At 35.6% G+C, this 20,439-nt stretch overlaps 1 protein-coding gene across 2 annotated transcripts in view; it reads right to left on the reverse strand.

Moving 5' to 3' along the window:
- The window catches only part of HEPACAM2 (HEPACAM family member 2), a 40,771-nt gene that overhangs the window by 10,187 nt on the left and 10,145 nt on the right, over positions 1-20,439 (reverse strand). The window contains exons 3-6 of one of the 2 annotated variants that reach the window (XM_012647543.1): positions 18,547-18,831; positions 11,233-11,529; positions 157-282; positions 43-67 (exon numbers count right to left, since the gene is read on the reverse strand). In XM_012647543.1, coding sequence (XP_012502997.1) covers positions 43-67; positions 157-282; positions 11,233-11,529; positions 18,547-18,831 — 733 coding nt within the window. The remainder of the gene's footprint in view (positions 1-42; positions 68-156; positions 283-11,232; positions 11,530-18,546; positions 18,832-20,439) is intronic. The other variant, XM_012647549.1, reaches the window with a different exon arrangement.

Below are 20,439 nucleotides of genomic sequence, written 5' to 3' on the forward strand. Positions count from 1 at the left end.
TCAAGAAAAAAAAAACTATTTTCATAGAAACATTTGCATTACCTGCCTTCTAGCTTCTGTTTTATAACTGCAATCAAGAGAAAAAGAAACCACAGTAAAGTACTTTTTAGGACACGTATACAAAACTTTAAAAACATTTTTCTAATTTTAACCTACCTTTGTGGGGTTGATATTTTTTCCATAGGAATAGAAGACACATGGATATAATCAAAAATAGTGATATTCCAGTTATGCATGCTAAAGGGGACAACGATTTCCCTTTTTGTGCAAGCTTCTCCAGTCCTAAATAAAAAGACAAATATATTTTTAGTAATAAATTACTATATTATTGACTTTTTAATGCTTTATCTTAAATGAGACATTATTGCAAATATATATGTATATAATGCATATATATATAAATATATATACACATACACACGGGCGGGGGGAGAGAGAGATCAAATGAAAAGAAAGCACTTATTATAGAACACACACTAACTAAACTCCCTAGGGATATTTTGTGATTGGAAATGTGATGAGCTACCCAGGATAATACTGATACATTGTATTATGCTAGATGTGGCAAATAGCTCATGTCACACTTCTCTACCGTGTTTGTCACCTTAACTTAGATCTGTTTCATCTCATCATCTCTACATCCCAAGATGCTAGGTTGTTCTCTCTCTCTCTCTCCTGCTTCCATTTCACTCTTTTAGTGTAATTCAAGTGTATAAATTTTCTAGGGAGATGGTATGCGATTAAAGGTGAGTGAGGAGAGGCAATTATCATTTCAAATGCTCTTTACTAATTTTTGACCAATAAAGAAATGTCAATCCTTAAAATAGGATTGTGTGAGTTTTAATAAAACATTTAAAGTCCTACCTAGTAATTAAAATTCACTTTGTTGGGCCAGGCGCGGTGGCTCACGCCTGTAATCCTAGCACTCTGGGATGCCAAGGTGGGTGGATTGCTCAAGGTCAGGAATTCAAGACCAGCCTGAGCAAGAGCGAGATCCTGTCTCTACTAAAAATAGAAAGAAATTAGCTGGACAACTAAAAATATACAGAAAAAATTAGCCAGGCATGGTGGCGCATGCCTGTAGTCCCAGCTACTTGGGAAGCTGAGGCATGAGGATTGCTTGAGCCCAGGAATTTGAGGTTGCTGTGAGCTAGGCTGATGCCACGGCACTCTAGCCCAGGCAACAGAGTGAAACTCTGTCTCAAAAAAAATAAATAAATAAAATAAAATTCACTTTGTTTTGTAAGTCATTCCCTTTATTAATAACACTATATAAAATATGGTGCTATTAACTAACCATCTGCTGAATGCTTATAATATGTCAGGCCCTGTGCATGATTCATATTAACTAATTGAATCTTCACAACAATTCTTGTTAGGGAGGGATAATTTTATCATCCCCTTTTACAGATGAGGAAGCTGAAGTTTGTCCAAGGTCACTCAGGTTATAAGTTGTAGAGTCCAGATGTGACCCTGGGCTCTTAACGTTTAATGTTGCCTCTGTTTAACGTTATTTTGTTATTATTATTTTAGAGACAGGGTCTCTCTCTGTCACCCAGGTTGGAGTGCAGTGGCATGATCATAACTTACTGTAGGCTTGAACTCCTGGGCTCAAGTGATCCTCCTATCTCAGCCTTCCAAGTAGCTGGGACTACAGGCAGGTGCCACCATGCCCAGATTTTTTTTTTTTATTTTTTTGTGGGTGAGGTGTCCCTTGGTTGCCTAGGTTGGTCTCAAACTCCTGGCTTCAAGCAATCCTCCTACCTTGGCTTCCCAAAGTGCTGGAATTACAGGCATGAGTCACCACGCCCTGCCTCTTTAACGTTATTTTAACACAACTAATTAACTGTGGCTATGTTAAGAACAGCTCCATACTATAATATGTTTAGTCATATAGCTAATATATGGAGTAGGAAGTAGTTGTAACCTCCACCAAGTGTAAGTAACAGATGTCTTCAGATGTGAATCAGATATTGATGTGGAAATGAATCATGGCAGTTGCCTGTCCGTCCAGATCGATGTGGGAGTGAAAGTCATGTGATGCCCCTTCCATCCTGCAGTGGTGGAAAACAGCCTGGAGAATCCACGTGCGCTGAAGAACACAGTGGAGGTTCAGCTCTGCAATAAATATCCAGCCTGCACCTTGCCGTCCTTCACCCTAAAGCTTCTGCTGAGGTCTCCCGCAGCCAAGACAAGCAGGAAGCATAATCTTTTCCTTCTCTCAGTGTGGACCTAAATACATTCTCTTGGCTTTTCCATTTCCATGAAAATGCTTTCATTTTTTAATCTTCCCATAATCTTTTCATAATGTAGTATAGATCATAAATACCAAACTCTAGTAAACAAGTCTTGGAAACCATGTTATTTTTTCTAATTTCCCCATACAACACTGTTCCAATATTCTCTGTAAGTTCTCTAGAGTTAAACAAGGGTGTTTTTCGTTATCAAAATTTTTCACTATCTCTGATGGGAAGTTTATACATTTCTTTTTTTTTTTTTTTTTTTGAGACAGAGTCTCTCTCCGTTGCCTGGGCTAGAGTGCCGTGGCATCAGCCTAGCTTATAGCAACCTCAAACTCCTGGCCTCAAGCGATCCTCCTGCCTCAGCCTCCCGAGTAGCTGGAACTACAGGCATGCACCATGACACCCGGCTAATTTTTTCTATATAATTTTAGTTGTCCAGCTAATTTCTTTCTATTTTTTTTTTTTTTTTTTTAGTAGAGACTGGGTTTCGCTCTTGCTCAGGCTGATCTCGAACTCCTGAGCTCAAACGATTCTCCCACTTCGGCCTCCCGGAGTGCTTATACATTTCTGATACGCATTCAGAGAACTGCATTCTTAAAATGTTCTTCTATGGGATTGTAATAGCTATGTGATATTTATTGCCTTTAAAGAGATTTTAAATTAAACTCTTTTAAACCTTGGATAGAAGAAATAAATGTGAGGTGGTTTAAAATGAACTAGAATACCAATTTATTGATTCTAGATGTAGACTAAAACATCATAAAACTTATTAGAAAGGTTACTTTTCCTCTCTTCTCTTTGTTAATAAGTTATAGATGAATTCATGTTCTCCCACTGTCAGACCTTTGGGTTTGGAAGGACTGATCACTTGGGTTATCTTTTTGTGAGGCCTTAGTCTGCTTTTGGGGGGATATTGTGCTCCTGCTTCATAGGTTTGTTCTTTCTAAGAACTATGTAACTTTGGATGGGCCACCTGACCCTCAGGGTTTTGATTTTCACATCAGTAAAATGAGGAGGGTAGAGTGATTGCTATTTAAGTTCTTGCTCTGATACTCTGTGATTTGGGACAAACACAGAGGTTTATATGAAGTTTATTTTGTAAATAGGACACTATATCCAGTAGCATGCTAGTAATTTAGTCTTAAAAAATTGCACATATATACATATATTAGTCATAAGTTTTACTGATATAAAAGATGGGTAGCACATAACTTAAAAATAATAAAATATGCAATGCTCTTTATTGTTAATTCTGTATAGTCAATTGATTCTCATGGAATGCTTTTATTGATTTTTGTGGAACTCTTGTATCTGTAGTTAACCTATATGTGAAACTCAAGTATGTTTTGACAAACTTATACTTCAAATAAATGCTTGATTACTATCCAGTTCAGCAAAAAAAATTGCTTACATCACTGATAAACAAGCGTAGTTTCAACATGAATGTTTGTTGATATTTAAAAATGGTAAGATGAAAGTGAAACAACAATGACATACATTGGAACTTCATTCATTCATCAGTGATGTGAATGACTTCTTTGCTGTACTGAATAAGATTTTTGAATACTGGAAGAATATTTCCTTAATTTTATGTGGCATATATAATATAATGGCTACAAACACAGTACACTTTAAATTTAATCTGCATTATTATTTTCTCCCTCATTTTCTTAATTGTAGGCAATCTAATTATAGAGCAACATTCTCTGAGTTTTAAAAAGTTGTAATTTCATTATCATTAAGCCTAAAATATTTTATAATTTTCTTATTTGACCTATGGGTTATTATTTAAAGTATGTTGCTTAATTTCTTTGAATTGGGAGTTCTCTAGTTTTCTTTCTGTTATTGATTTTTTGCTAAGTCTCATTCTTGTAGAGTGCAATACTTTGAAATGTGTTAATTTTTTTATTTTAATGGATTAAGGGGGTAGAGTTGTTTTTTTTTTTTTAAATGACCACACAAATGATCATATGAAAAGAAGGTGTGCTCTGCATTTGCATGTAGTATTTTATATTATTTCAGTTAGGTCAGGTTGTTTTTCTCTATTCCTACTAAGTTTTTATCTCTTTTTCAGTTATTGAGAGAGAAAGATGTTCAAATCTCCCACTTTGTGAAGTTTTCTATTTTTCTGTCAATTTTTGCTATTTGTTAGGTGCACTTTGGAGCTATACTGTTAGATGCAAACAAATTCAGAATTTTTATGTCTTCTTGCTGGATAGACCACTTTACTCTTATGAAATGTTCACCTTTCACCTGAAGTAATGCTTCTTATATAAATTATCTGATAATAGTACAGTAAGTCCTCACTTAAGATCATTGATAACTTCCTGGAAACTGTGACTTTAAGCAAAATGATGTATAACAAAACCAATTTTACTGCAGGTAAGGATTCCTACAGCATAGTTCTGGCCAAAAATATCAGCAAAATTCTAAATAAAGACCCCAAACATGTCTAATATTAAACATTGACATAAATGTGAGCTATACATACATTTAAGAAAGATTACTAAAACAAGTAAGATCAATATTTACCCAATTTTTGGTGAATCAGTGAGTGAGGGTGGTTGCGGTGGTGGGTTAAATCAAGGAATAAATGTTTTGCAAAGCAAAAATTGGTAGGAACAGCCCCTACCACCATGCAGTTCAGAAACAATCACAAATCTGATGGGCTTGCTGAGCGCTTTCATATCACATTTATTGTCGTGTATTTGTATGATTGTCATAGACTTTAAAATTTTTGATAATAATTTATATTCATTCATTCATTTTCTAACCCACTTATTTCAGTTCAGGGTTGCGGCTATCCTGGCAGTTTAGGGTCCAAGGTGGGGAACTCAACCTGGCCAGGACACCACCATCCCCTTGTAGGTGCACTCACACACACCCACACTCATTCAGATCAGGACGATTTAGATATGTCAATTCACTTAATGTGGACATCTTTGGGATGTGGGAGCAAACTGGAGCACCTGGAGAAAACCCACTCAGACACAGGGAGAATGTACCAATACCATACAGACAGTGGCCTCTAGGGGAATTGATTTTTTTTCTCATCAATGTTATAATGAAATGATGTTGAATGAAACGTTATTAGAGAAACTGCTGTGTACAGCTATGTTAGCTTTCTTTTGGCTGTTTGTACAGCTTATTCGTTCATCTATTTACTTTAAATCTTTCAGTATCTTTATATGTAAGGTGTGTATTCTATAAGCAGCAAATAGTGTTTTTCAATCCAGTTTGACAATATTTGTCTTTTAGTTGGAATATTTACTGCATTAATACCTAATGTGATTACTAATGTATTTAAGTTTAGACATACAATTGTATTTTTTCTATGTTTCCTACATTTTTATTTTTTTGTCTCTTATCTTAATTTGGATTAATCAGAATTTTATTTTATTCCTCTTTTCCTCTCTATTTGCTTGCTAGTTATACCTTTTTATTTGTCGCTTAGACTTTCAGAATTAAGAAAAATTCTAATCAATATGAATACTTCTACCACTTACTGTTTCCATCTTCTTCCATGATGCAAGAATAAGTTCCATATTAAAGATGGGTTTAATACAATGATTAGATGTTTTGTGCTAGATAAGGCACATCTCCTCCCCTCTCCTACAGTTTTAACTTTTTGCTCCTTTTGATATGTATTTACTAAAAATGACGTTCTCTCCTGCAGAGGATCCCACACTCTTCCCCTCCCCCATTCCTTCTTATTTTTTCAGACTCCTTCCTTGTTGCCCTCTTGCCTCTTCCCCTTGGCCTCTGTTTACCCTACATCAGAGAACCTCCCTGTAGTGACCAGTGCCTACCAGCCCCAAACTTTGGCTGTTGCAGAAGCCAAGAGCCCTTCCCATGGAGAATGAGGAATAGGGATAATCTTTTTCTCAGAATAAATGATCTTTCTTGTTAGGTCCCTTCTCCTCTAGAGCGTCCTGTCTTTCTGCTCTCAACACTGCTTCTCTTTCCCAGAACACACAAGGTTTATGAGGTCTAGCACTTGAAATTTTTTTCCCTTTCACAAAATAAAAAATGCCAAACATGTCAAGCATCAAATAAAGGGGCACATTTGCTGTGGTCTCAGCCCTAGGCAAATGTGTTTTGGAGAGATGAATCCCAACTTGAAAATAAGACAACAGGGAAATTCTGACCCTATTGCCACAGAGAATGTACAGAGATTCCCTAATGCTGTTTTGGACACTTGCTGGAGCTCCCTTCTTTCTCCTTTCAGAGAGTTTACACTATTCTTTAGCACATAGCATGCCATTCTTCCATTATTTAAACACGATTGATTCATTTACCAAAGCCCCAGTGCAAATGCTATTTGCCCCCTCCTTAGGCAAACAAATAAAATGGAATAATATGTTAACTGCAAATATGGGCAAGAGGTGTGGTATCCATGGTATCGCAACCCTGCTGTTTGAGAAACTGCACCCAACAGGACAGCCATATGCCACCAGTCAGTGTATCTATTTCTAGATCAAAATGGAGTCCCGAGAGCTCTCTTGTCCAATCTGTTCACTGATTGTGGCAGCTGATTCATATCCCTACAGAGATGAAGGCGCCATATTAGATGTGCTATTTCCACACTCCACCATGGCCCCACCTGACAGACACAGTTATTCCACACTAGGTGCCATGCAGATGTCACCTAAGGTCTCAGAGTCTGCATGTCAGGGTTATAGTTCTATCTCAATTATCTGCAGTGGCCTATAATGAAATACATCTCCTGGAGGCCTTGACTTGAGTAATTTCTAGATAGAAGAAATTAGTAAATTCATTTTCTGGCCTTGGGTCTTTTTCTTATTCATCTCTTTATAAAAAATGTGGAATATAAATAATTATAAAAAATGGTAGATTTCTCAGGATCACATACAAACTCAAAACATTTCTATTATGGCTAAATCTCAACCCAACTCTATGTGGCCCTAGGAAACTCTATTTATAAGTTTGATTGCTTTCATTAAATGTGAACATTTGAATTCTGATAAGATGACTACATTTCCATCAACATTTTCATTTTATATATATTGCATGTCACAATAGCAATTTAGGCTCAGGTAAAACTTTAAAGTAGAGACATCTGCATTCAAGGAAATCCTTAATTAAGGTAATAAAATGAATTGTTTTTCAAAATACAAATGGTAATTTACTATTTTAATAACTATTCTTTCCTTGAAACATTATAGATATTATTTTTAGTTATAGATATTTCACAATTTCTCTTTAATATGAAATTATACATATGTCATAGACAAATCAGAGTATCTCTATGTATATAGCATTAAGTTAGATCGGTGATGAGAAAATGTAGGCTATATTCTATATGTGTAACCCTATACATATGTTTTAGAAAGACCATAGTCTCATCAATACTCTCAGTTACATCAAAGGGGACAGTTCGTATAGTGGTTAAAAAATGAGAGCTTTGAATTCAGATACTATTGTATTACTTACTAGCTGTGTGACTTTGCCTATTATCTTTGTTTTCTTTAGAATATCTCCACTGAGATATTCTCAGTGAGGTACCAAAAGGTCAAGTAATATGTCAAATTAGATGTGAATCATAACCTACAGAAGTGGAAGTCGTCATTTGGTCCACTCTTACACAGGCAGAAAAACACAGAGCTAATTGTTACTTTCTCCAGCCTTGCTCTCCCCACTGGAAATCTCCGATAAAACTTTTGATTATTTCCTGACCTCATTATTTTCTTTCCATATCTGTGACCCTGGAGTCATCTTTGAATCCTTTTTCCTTTGCCTTCCACATCTTATTGCTGAAACTTTTTGGTTGACCACATTTTTTGTCTCATTAAAAACAAAGAGGTTCATCTATTTTATACAGCTTGACTCTGGCTACATCAAACACCAGCTTGACTCTGGGAACATCTCAAAAGCTGGTACTTTATCCTTTTAAATGATTTCAAATTCTCCACAGATCTTAATATAGTTTATTCAGCAGAGTGGATGATCCGTAGTGCACAATTGATAGTTACAAGTGATGGTCATTTATAATTGTAGATTGGTGTATGCTTAATGTGCATTGCAAGAGTCATTCATTTGGAAACTTAGAAAAGATCAAATATTTAACAAAACACATCAATCCTATTCATTTTCTTCGCCATTTCGCCACTGTTTGAGTTAAAGTTCTGTGAACATTTGGGGGTTGGAAAATAGCTCTAAAAACCACAAAGAGGTCACTAATGTTGACAACTCTGAATCCCTCTGAAAAATAAGCACCTGCTCTTCTTATTTACTGTAATAACAAATGCTTGGTCTTTGTACAGGTCAAACAGGTTTTTTAGATTTTGCAAAAGGCAATTATCTGACATGAAGACTATAGCTGTCTTTGGACCTTAGTATTAAGATCTTAATCAAATATTGGGGGCTTCACTTCTAATATTATGAAAATATCTTGGCTAAATATTAATGAAGAAAGTTTAGGCAGTGCAAAAGCCTTAACTGTAGTACATGTCTACATATTATAGCCATGTTTTCACTTGCAATGAGCATGAGGAACAAGTCTAAGATGACATCTGGATCGCTACTAAACTATTTTATATGCTTAATTATGGCTTGCTTTACAATTATGTCTTAGTTAGCTACTGGGGTGAAAAGCTGGTTATGATTATTAAAAATTTAGTAAAATAGAGAGCAAAAGATATACCATAGCTGTTTACTTGTATCTGCCACCCATATTAGACTATGAACAGGAATTTTATTAGTAGGAATTATTTTTTTCATACGGAATTCTTAGTGCCTACTCCAGTATTTGGCCCATAATAGGTACTAAATAATGAATGAATAAATGAGTACCAAATATATATCACCCTAAACACACATATGCTTTGAGGGCCTACAAGGGAAATATATTATTATCTACTGTGCAAATGAAGTATAATTCAGGTAAAAATCCTAGAGTTGCATTGCCCGATATGGTAGCTACTAGATACATGTGTCTATCTATATTAATATTAAAATTAATGGAAATGAAATACAATAAAAATCTATTTTCTCAGTTGTATAGACATATTTAAGTGCCCAAAAGCCACATGAAGGCTAGTGGTTACCATATTGAACAGTGCAGTTATTGAACATGTCTTTCATTGTAGAAAGTCCTACCAGATAACACTCTTATAGAGAGTGTAAAATTTTCTTCGTATTAAAAACAAAACCCTACCATGACAATATATAAATTCTAATATACTAAGATGATTTTACAAATATATATACCCTTGACCTTAAGGAATGCTAGGAGGACCCTATCCATTATACATTTCTTCATCACAACTGCAGGTTTGTGATAGTCTTATAATTCTTGATGGCTCTTTAACAGCTTTTTAATAAATTCACAATACTATGGAGGAAAAACATCTTGAACAAGTGGTTGTTACACCTGTGTATGCTAAATAGTCTGGCTCCCAGGTATTCCCTGCAAGATCCTGATCCAATAGGTTTGAAATGTCTTGATGAAACTACATTCTTAGCAATCTTTTCAGGTGATTTCGATGCAAGTAGTACAAGGGCCACATACTGAAAAAGTTAGCCTAAGGATTATAAGAATTCATTTGTGTCATTGCTTGCTTCATTTATTCAACAAAATTTATTGAGTTTCTCTCTGTTTATGGGTCCTATTCTAGGCACAGGGCTATAAAGATGAAAAAAGAGAAGATGTCAATGGAAAAGGTATTAGTGGGTGGTGCCTTTTGTGAACTCAGTCCTCCACCAATCATAGGCACCTTAACTACCACTTCCTGTCCAAAGGTTTTCCCCAAGTGGAATCTGGCTTGTCTTTTTCTGTATGCAAAGGAGAGTAGAGGTAAAATTCAATAGTAGTAGTAGAAGAGAAAGAAAAAAAGGGAGAACGAGTAGGAGGAGGGGACATAAAAGGGAAGGGGAGATGGAGAAGGAGGAGAAAAAAATATAGAAGTAAAGAAAGAAAAAAGAAGAAGAAAGAAGGAGAGAAGAGGATGGATCTGAGGAAGGAAGGAGAATGGATAGAACCTGGTGATTGAATGTGGGGCAGGGTAATAAACAAGAGGAAAGAGTCTGGGGTGACATTTAGCTTTCTATCTTAGGTTGGTAGTTACTAGGGCCATTCACTCAAACACAGAATACAGACAGAATAGCAATCTGGGAGAAAGAAGCTGGTTTAGTTTTGATACATTAGACCTGTCTGCTGCCTCTGGTACTTCAAAGCGGAGACATTCAGAGGCAGCTGGGTATGCAGTTTTAGAGCTTTAAAGATAGAGATTTGGGATGCACCAGTGTTACAAGAAGCCATGGGAATGAATGAAATTATACAGGAAATCATATAGGAGAATTAAATCATACCATAGAGTTAGAAGAGAAGGCTTGGAAGGATGGGAATTTTGTGGACATCAATATTTTAGGCAGTGATTCTTAACCCTTTGTTAATTGATGAACTTCCTGAAAGTCAGACTACTGCTAAAGAATGCCAAATTTCACAGACTTAAACAATTTCGTAATTTCCAAGGTGTTGAGACTCCTGCTGAGAACTTCCACAGATTTCAGTTGTTTAAACAGCGAAAGAGGAAGAGGAGACCATGAAGGACAGTGGGAAGGGGAGTCAAATGGGAGTACAATCATATTTCCAACTCACGGAGGGTTATTCATCTGACCTGATGCAACAGTAGATATAAATCCCCTAAATAAGCAGCCTGCTTCTCCTATATTCCTGTCTGTAAAATCAGGGAAGCAAGAATGTACCTTTAGAAATAATTTATTGAATTCCCTTTTTCATCATAGCCCTTCATAGCCAGCAATTTAATTTCTCCTCTATTTCATTTTGGGTTTTCTTTCTTTGAGTCATAGAAGTCATGGCTTAATTAACTTAGGAAAGAGAGCTCATTAGAGTATACAAGTAGTTCCACAGTGATTTTCTCCTCCACATAGTTATAAGATAGAGGAAAAGCAAGGCCAGCATGCATTTGTGTTTTATTGGAATCCCTTCCTTTCATGTCACACTTACCTATAGAAGTGATTATAACTGTGAAACGAGTTTCATCTCGCCTTCCAGTTATGTTGTTGTAAGCACAGCACACATAGTCAGTTGTCTTCTGGGCTACTTCCTCAGAAGCAACTTCCAAGTGAGGCCCATGCTTAATGACATATGTTATATTGTCAGCCCTCTGGATCCAGGAGTAGATGTTTGGGGGATAAGAATCAGCAGAACAATCAAATAGGATGGCTTCTCCAAGGTCAACAGTAAACACTTCCCCTACTTTCAATCCTTTATCAGAATTCACTTGAAGTCCATAAGGTCCATCTGCATCAATACAAAAAAGAAATAGAGGGCAACATAAATAATCGCAATATAGTTTTTGAGTTTGGGAGAGAATAGTAGCATTTTGGTTCCCTTGAAAGTCTTCAAGTTGGCCTTGGGCAAACAGGTCCTCCTTTAGACTCCCAATAAATGACGAGGATCTAAATATTTTATTCCAATATCCATGAACATGGAAATTATTTGAGATGAGATTGAACTGGTTTGAAATAGTAGAAGCCTGAAACTTAGTATATAATTTTACAAACACTGTGATCATGATTGTGATGCTAAGTTTTTGAGTCCTGTATTGATAAATCTACAACCTAGTTAGATAAACTTAATCTTTCTTTTTTGCGTGTGACTGGCTTAATTGTATATAATAAAATATAATAATATAACATATATAAAATATATAAAAATATGATAATATAACACATAATAATCATACATATTTATGGGATACAGTGTGATATTTCAATACATGTATACAATGTGTATTGATCAGATGAGGGTAATTAGCACATCCATCACCTCAGACATTTATCATGTCTTTGTGTTGGAAACATTCAAAATCCGCACTTCTAGCTATTTGAAAATATGCAATAATTTGTTGTTAATTATAGTCACCCTATAGAACATAGAACATAAGAACTGATTTCTCCTATCTAGTTGTATTTTTGTATCTGTTAATCAACCTTTGTTACCCCTCCTTCCCTACCCTTCCCTGCCTTTGCTAACCACGATTCTACTCTCTACTTCTATGAGATCAGCCTTTTTAGCTTTCACATATGCAAACTCAATCTTTCTGAAACAGTTCTTGCACTTGAAAATACGTTTAACAGATTATGGCCACTATTTTCTCTTTGACAATCATACTTTGAGTATTATCTATGTGTCTTCTCAGTGCTAGGGCAGGTCATGTAAATATTTATCAAAGACATAGTTTCACATGGAACACAAATTTGTGCAAATAGATATAGGAGTATTCTATAGTTTCATGACAGTTTTAGCAGTTAAAAATTTTTTTAAAATTCTTCCCTCCCCAAGCTAAGCTTAGGATTCCATTTGGAAAAAATGTATCTTCATTATCATTAACAAATATTCATTGATTATCAATAAATGACTTAGTCATGGATATCCCTTGTTGTTTTTTTCTCATACTACAGTACTCCTGAAGCATTTAAACATTTCTTTGGCATCAGATTGCCAGCAGATGAAGACATATTTCCCACTGGTTTCTTCAGAGAATAAAGAGAGAGACTAAAAAAGTATTGCTCAGCTAGACAGGTTTTCTCATCTGGCCTAAGTCGTGGCTTATATTCTAAAAAACTTGAAGTTTTAGGTATGCATGCTCATTTTTCAGCTGATCGTTACCAACATTTATTGAATATTTGCCATGTGAAGTCACTTTAAATGCTTATGCATATAGCCATATTTAATATTTAAAGTAATCACTATGAGGTAGATGTTATTCTAATTTATAATATGAGGGAAGAGATATTTTAAAAAATTAAAAAATTTATTTGCCCACGATCACATAGCTATTAAATAGTAGAACTCTAAAATATATACATTTTATCATTCACATTACTTCCCTAAAAAGAAATAAAATATAAGTGGTATAACTTTCTGTATCAGAATAGTTTATATTATTAGTTCTACAATAAATTATTGTCTAATTGTAGATTAATTCTGTAATTGCTTCATTAAGTAATCAAATATTTATTTGAGAGATACAAAGTGTAAGATAATATATTTAGTATACATGGGAGACAGAAAGAATTATCAGCCATAATTCACATTCTCAAGGAATTTATAAACTTGATAAGGGTATGGATGGTTTGCTTAGTAGTGACCTAATCTCAAAGGTCCTGATTTTTTTTTAACTTACCAACTATATTCCACTAACATGTGGAATAATATAATGTAGTGACTAGATGTTAGGGTACTAATTGTCAATCATTAGTTAAGCATTCTTTAGAAGTCATTTAAATTTTGGGGGTCTCACTTTCCTCATCTTTTAACATAAAAAGATGTATTACATGACTGATTATCAAGGTTCTTTCTAACACCTTTGAAACACCAAGATTCGTGCCACACTAGAGCTATTTTGGATATTGGCAAGCCAATCTCAAGTTGCACATTCCCAGAGCAGTTCCCTATTATGTCAGCATTTCCTGACCAATATACCATTGGGGAAACAAATCTTCAAAGACAGAACAGAAATCGAAGATGTGAAACAATAGATTATATACACTTACATATGTATTTTCTTTCTAAAGACATGGAGAACTATGAAGGAATCCTACAGATTAACATTAATATGTCTACATGAGGTAACCCGGCTTTCCGGAAAGCAAACACAGAAGTTAGTACTTTTCAAATTTAAAGTAATCAGGAATTAAAGGTAGCAGACTAAAATGAGGAGAAATGCGTGTTCCTTTCCTGTGACTGTACTAAAACCCTTTTCTGTCATTTCAGGCTGTGATAGTCTCGGGTGAAACCACCATGATAAGGGGGTTAGAACAGTTTCCTGTAAAATAAAACCCTCTTATTCTGAATTTCACTAAATAGCAAGTAGTGTAATGAGAACAAAACTTTGTTTTCACTCAATCAAAATCAATATTGAGATGTTCTTTGAGCATGATACTGTTCTAGGTATTATGAGGGAATCAGAGATGTTGAAGACATCCTGCGGCTATTATCTCAGGTCCTGTGCAGCAGCAAAGTCCCTTCAAATTGTCATCATTGATAGAATATTAGGGAAGGAAAGACGACCAACTAGAGGGCACTGGTTATGGTTCACATAGAAGGAAACCAACAGGCGGAATTGACCGTAGTTTGAAAGAGCAAGAAACCTTAGTCTATGTACAAAAACTAAACTCTGAGAGTCTTTCTGAGAGCACAGCAAGGCCGACTTGATAAAGAAGAGAAGTGTCATCATAAAAATACAGCCACTCAGTTTAGGTCTTCATCTTCCCACTATTCTTCAGTGTTTATAGAATGTGGCTATACATATGAATTGTCTAATAATTTGACACACATACAAATGAGTATTATTCTTTTCAAAGCATGCTGGTGTTACACAGAACTTTTTTGGGGGGAACTCCTCATTTGGGATTGCCTTAGGACCTTGCAACATAATGGAGTATTCTCACAAGTGGTAATTTTTCAATTTTAATTTTAGAGGGTGGGTTTAATTTGTAGAGGAAGCCCACAGTCACTTAGAGCCATGGCTGGTCAATGACCTTATTTAATTTTACAATTTTTTAATTTTTATGTTTTTTTAGAGACAGGTTCTTGCTCTGTTGCCTGGGCTAGAGTGCAATGGCACAAGTATAGCTGACTGCAGCCTCGAACTCCTGGGCTCAAGCAATCTTCCTACCTCAGCCTCCCAAGTAGTTGGAACTATAGGCTCAGGCCACCATGCCCAGCTAATTTTTTTTATTTTTTTGTAGGGATGGGGATCTGCCTATGTTGCCCAGGATGGTCTCGAACTCCTGACCTCAAGTAATCCTCCCACCTCCCGAAGTGCTGGGATTATAGGTATGGGCCACCTCACCTGGCCTGTAACCTAATTTAATAAGATCATTCTAGTTTAAAATAAAAAATACCTTTAAGTATTTTCTTTTTTTTTATTTCAGCAAATTATGGGTGTACATACGTTTAGGTTACGTATGTTGCCCTTGGTTCCCCCCCCACCGAAGTCCGTGTTTCAAATATGTTTAAGTATTTTTTAAAGAAGATAATGCTTATCTTCTTTACTCAATCATGTTTATTTTGATTTTGCTACTCCTCATTTGTTGAGGTTCATGATTGGCATAATCTTTTCTCTTCTGTCTGTATTAATTTTATGCTGTATTTGGCTCTTCAGAATCAGCCTCAATTCTCTCATACTGTACCCACTCCCACCGCCCCCTAACTCGCTGCAAGCATCTCTTCCAGCTCCTAGAATCTAACACCCTGAAGCACTTAAGTTCCTTGCTTCTGATATTTCTTAAAAGGTAACAGATTTTATATGATTATTTAAGAAACACATGTTCATTTCAGAAAATCCTAAAACTCAGGCACAAAGATGAAAGTCATTTGCAATTTACTGCTCAGAGAACCAATATCCACATTTCAGTGTATGATCTTCAAGTCTTTCTTCTATACTCCCCTGTCTCTCCCTCTCTCTCTGTCTCACACACACACACACACACACACACACACACACACACACACAAATTTAGCTAACTATATCTCACACTCTACACACTGCTTACATTCTATTTTCTTCTGACTACACTGTGATGTTACTCCTTTTATCATCAGTGCTTCAGGCTGACCATCTCTCTACTTTGAGATGCAGCCTAGTACATTATTTAAGTGAACAGGCAATCTAATTGGAGATATTCAGAGTGATTTAACTAGAGTGACCTCTGCTACTGGAGATGAAAGCAGAAGGATAATTCCATTTTGACTTTGGATTATGGTTCACTCTCTTGCCTTTGGCACACAGCTCCCAATAGAAATGAACCCTTTGCCTCAGGAATGGCTGTTTACTAAATGACTTGTAAAATAACATATCATCTGTTCTCTTTAACAATTTATGGCTGGGCGGAAACAATACCTAAATTTCCATCATGATGCTGTTTGCCATCCTGCTTGGGAGCAGATGGTAAGTATTTACTGTGAATGACCTTTTTTTTCTTTAATTTTTATCACTTAGAGCTCTCCCCTGCAGCATTGCCATATGTCGCACACAAAATGCAGTGGTTACTGGGTCATTATTTACAACTGGAGGTAGAAGGCATATACGTTTTGTGAACTGCAAGTAGATATTTGTCTGAATTATTGGCCTGACATTGTATTCCACCAAGGCCAATATTAGATTATGACATCATAACCTCATACATATACGGTCGATCTTGATAGATTTTGTTATATCTTCTTCTGTCAAAATAAAAAATCCTTTCTGCTTTCATGAAGGAAAGCTTCATAGAAACAGTGCCTTTAGAAAACAGGATAGGTGATTCACACTGGAATTCTAAATTATGATGTGGACCTCTATGGAGGAATATTGAGATATTACATTTACTAGATTATTGAGGAATTTTGCTAAAGGTCAGGAAAAAAAGTGCCAAAGCACTATAACGAAGAAGCTGTCATCTTATAATGGGAATATAGCCTTTGTACAACATCATCAATGATGGACTCTGAAATGGATATGAAGAAAGATAACATGTTCCATTTTGTCAAGTTCAAGAAACTCTATTGAGTTCTTACTCTGCGTTAAGTATTGCCCTATGGATATAAAGATGAGTAGTGCAGAACTACTGTTTGGGGTTGGGTGCTTGTAAGTGAAGGAGAGTCAGGGAAAATATAATGCAGTGAGAGCCAGGGAAGAGCTGTGCACAGAACACTGCAGGAAACAGTGAACCTCTTAGTGACCTGAGGAGGTGAGACAAGTCGGGACAGGTAAGTCTTCCTGGAGAAGACGATGTCATGAAGGAAGAAGACGGTAACCAGATCAAGAAAGAGAAATGGGAATAACGTCAGCTAAGGTGCATATTCCCCGTTTGCATGCAATGATAAAGATTGCAAACATGTTGATGCCACATCAACAGGATAAATGACAAATCTTCAGGATACAATATACATTTTATTTAATTTTTGTTACCTGAAACCAAGAAAACAAAACAAAAACAATTATTGAAACAGGGCTAAAACAGTGATAGCTACCAAGAAAAAATAGTAAATTAATGATTCTGGGTTGTTTCTATATGTTATGTGATAGGTAATAATTGCTCAGCACAAATAAGACCCTTATGTTTTATTTTTTAATCAAATCAACTTATGAATGAGTGAGTGAATAAATGAATGAATAAGTGAATGAATGAATATCAATAAGATGAAATGTTGACCAAGTGAAGGTTTCCACATCTGAACATAAAAATAAGACAAAAAATTAATACTACTATATTCATAATTACCAATTAATGAGTCATAACCTTTCTTAAGTCATATAGTGAATTCATCTTCACTATGTGTAAGTAGAACCCACATTTGTAAATTTTCTAAGTGTTCTTTCTACTATCTGTCATTAGTCTTTATTTATGATAGACATTTCTCTGTGAGATTTTCATAGGCTATGTCTAAAATAATGTAAAGATGAAAGTTTAATTGGAAGTAGAAGATACCTTCTTTGAAATATGAATTTATTCAAATTAGAATTTAATTCTTTCAAATAACACAGGAAAGGAAAAAAGGTTTAGGAGTCTAAAGGGTAATATTTAACATTTGCAGGTGTGATTACGTTTCTTTCTCCCATTTTATATTTTCCATACTGTGTATCACAGCATATTCTATGATAATAATGAATTTGGTGCTTTGACTTGCACATTTGAAAGAAAGATCTTATTTTCACTTTGACAGATTAAAACGAACTATACAGCAAAACAAAAGTATATTTCAGAAATGATATTTGCATATGCCTATAATTGTTTATGCAATTTTCCCCAGGAATTTTTAATTTAAATCTATGGCTAGAGTTTAAAGATAGGTAGGTAGATGGAGAGATAAATAGCTATAAGAAAGAATCAACATAAAGAAAATATTTTACTGTAGAAAAATAAAGTATGTTCAATTAAGGAATGGTAATGTTTGGAGAAGAAAAAACGTTCCTCTCAAGGTATTCTTTTAGTTTTCTCTTTGCGGCCTCTACACAGTTCTGGGTTCTTGAAATTGAGATTCTTGCTTTCCATTGGAAATGAGGTCACACAATGGACTCAATCACAAAATGCAACCTGAATGGTCCCTGGCTAGTATCTCAATTTGATCTTCAAGAAACAGTTCCATTAGGTATGTTTCATGACAAGACAGTGCCTAGCAGGTGTGATTAGAACTCGTACTGAACTACAATAATGGTAAAAACCAAATGACATCTGGTGCTTATATTCTCTCTGACTACCTCTATGAGAACTTCTCAGAAAAAAAAAAAGAAAGCATGAGTATTTCTTGAAAAAAAAAACAACTTACAATATATGATGGGCATAATGATGTCACTTTCCATCTCACTGACAGGGTTCTTCACCAGGCAACTGTAATTCCCAATGTCTTCCTTGGTCACTGGAGCAATATGAAGGGTGTTGTTTTGGGGAGAAAAGGAATAGGTGGAGCTGGTGTGGACAGGCCTTCCATTTCTTAGCCACTGGTAAATTAGCCGAGTGCCCCCTTCCACCTGGCATGTCAGGGTCATATTCCCCACATACTCCACAGCCCCAGAGGAGGGATGAGTCTGCACCACTGGCTTTTTGACAGGATCTGCAATATCAAGAGAGATAGGAATGATTCTTTCCATTCATGGAATTGCAATAAAACTCTATGAGGTCTTTCAAATATTAACTCCTAGGGAAACGATTCTAGAGTTTTACTCTGTAAATGTAGACAGCTCAGACAATAATTAAAGCAGAGAATAAAAAGTCACAGAAAATGCAAAATGATAAAAATATAACCAAATTCTAGAACTTACTCTTCAAGGATTGTTTAATGAAGCCCTTTACATTATAGATAACGTAGTTAGTAGTTGCAAACACCAGCTTCCTTATTTCCTGTTCATTGTGCTTTCCCCCATACCATAAAGGTATACTGTCACGGGCAAAATGCATATGGTTATTCCCCTCTCTTTACTTGTCCTAATGTCTCAAGAGTAGCTAGTTGGGGTGGATGTGGTAAACCCAAATTTCTATCTACCATCTGAAAAATCCATATACTGCTCATATATAGCATACTTTTGGGAAGTTGAGGGAAAATTTTAGAGAATCACCTATGTACAACTTTCTTTTCTTTCTATGTACGTAATCAAATTAATCATATACTTTAATGACTTTGCAGTTGTGTTGCAACATTATGTTAGTCACTATAACAAACCAAAGTAACATTTCAATACTGACTCAATCTCAAAATAGGATAAAATATATTCTTGGGATTATATCAAATTAGAGGGGAAAAAAAGACAAATCCAGTAGAAATTCTTGTTGGAAAGTCAAGTAATAGGAAAATAGTCTTATTTCATGGTCTGGCATACAATAGGCACTTAATAATGTTTGTCGAATTAATACATTTCCAAGAATGAGTAAATGTTTTCTCTCTGAATTTTAACTGTAAATTTGATAGAAAAGGATGGGGATTAAATAAGCATCTACAAAGATTTTCAGCAATTTTCATTAATCTTTGAGGTCCTTGATTCTATTTGATAAAAACAATGACTTGCACAGGTTACACAGCAGTCAGTGGCAAAACGAAGAGAGCTTTAAATCAGGCAATGTTTCTTCTCCCCTGCATTTTGGAGAGAGAAGTATTTAACCATCTCTTTCTGTGTATGACTACAGGACACAGAGGGAGTGGGATGACACAGCAGTGACAGATGATCGCCTCCAATGTTTAGACCTTAATTTTCTATCAAGCTTTTAATTAGGGTTGATGCATCTTCATCAGGTAAATTTATCGACTCATGTTCACGTTTTCCTACACTGGAAAGTGTGCGTTAGGGCACAAACAGACCGATTGCTCCAGCCCAGAGAAGACAGAAGAAAATGAAAGATAAGGAGAAAGGAGGTTGAAGGGCAACTTGTAGGAAGCTGAGTAGTTCTGAAACTTCCAGCACTTCTCAAGCTGGGGGTAATCAACTGGCTTGTCCATTTAATTTAATTCTTCATCGTCCCTGGCAAGAACAAAGGATTTGAAAAAGCTTTATGTTCGTGTTAGTATGATTTAAAAAGAAAAATGAATTGTGTACCTTTATTATACAGAAAAAGCTTTTATTTCATATGTATCTGTGGGTGGACATATATGTGGTATGGGATAAATAGGTAACATGTCAGGCCGGGCGTGGTGGCTCGTGCCTGTAATCCTAGCACTCTGGGAGGCCGA

This window comes from Propithecus coquereli, unplaced genomic scaffold, assembly GCF_000956105.1.
Source record: "Propithecus coquereli isolate 6110/MARCELLA unplaced genomic scaffold, Pcoq_1.0 Scaffold108, whole genome shotgun sequence".
Taxonomy (NCBI): domain Eukaryota; kingdom Metazoa; phylum Chordata; class Mammalia; order Primates; family Indriidae; genus Propithecus; species Propithecus coquereli.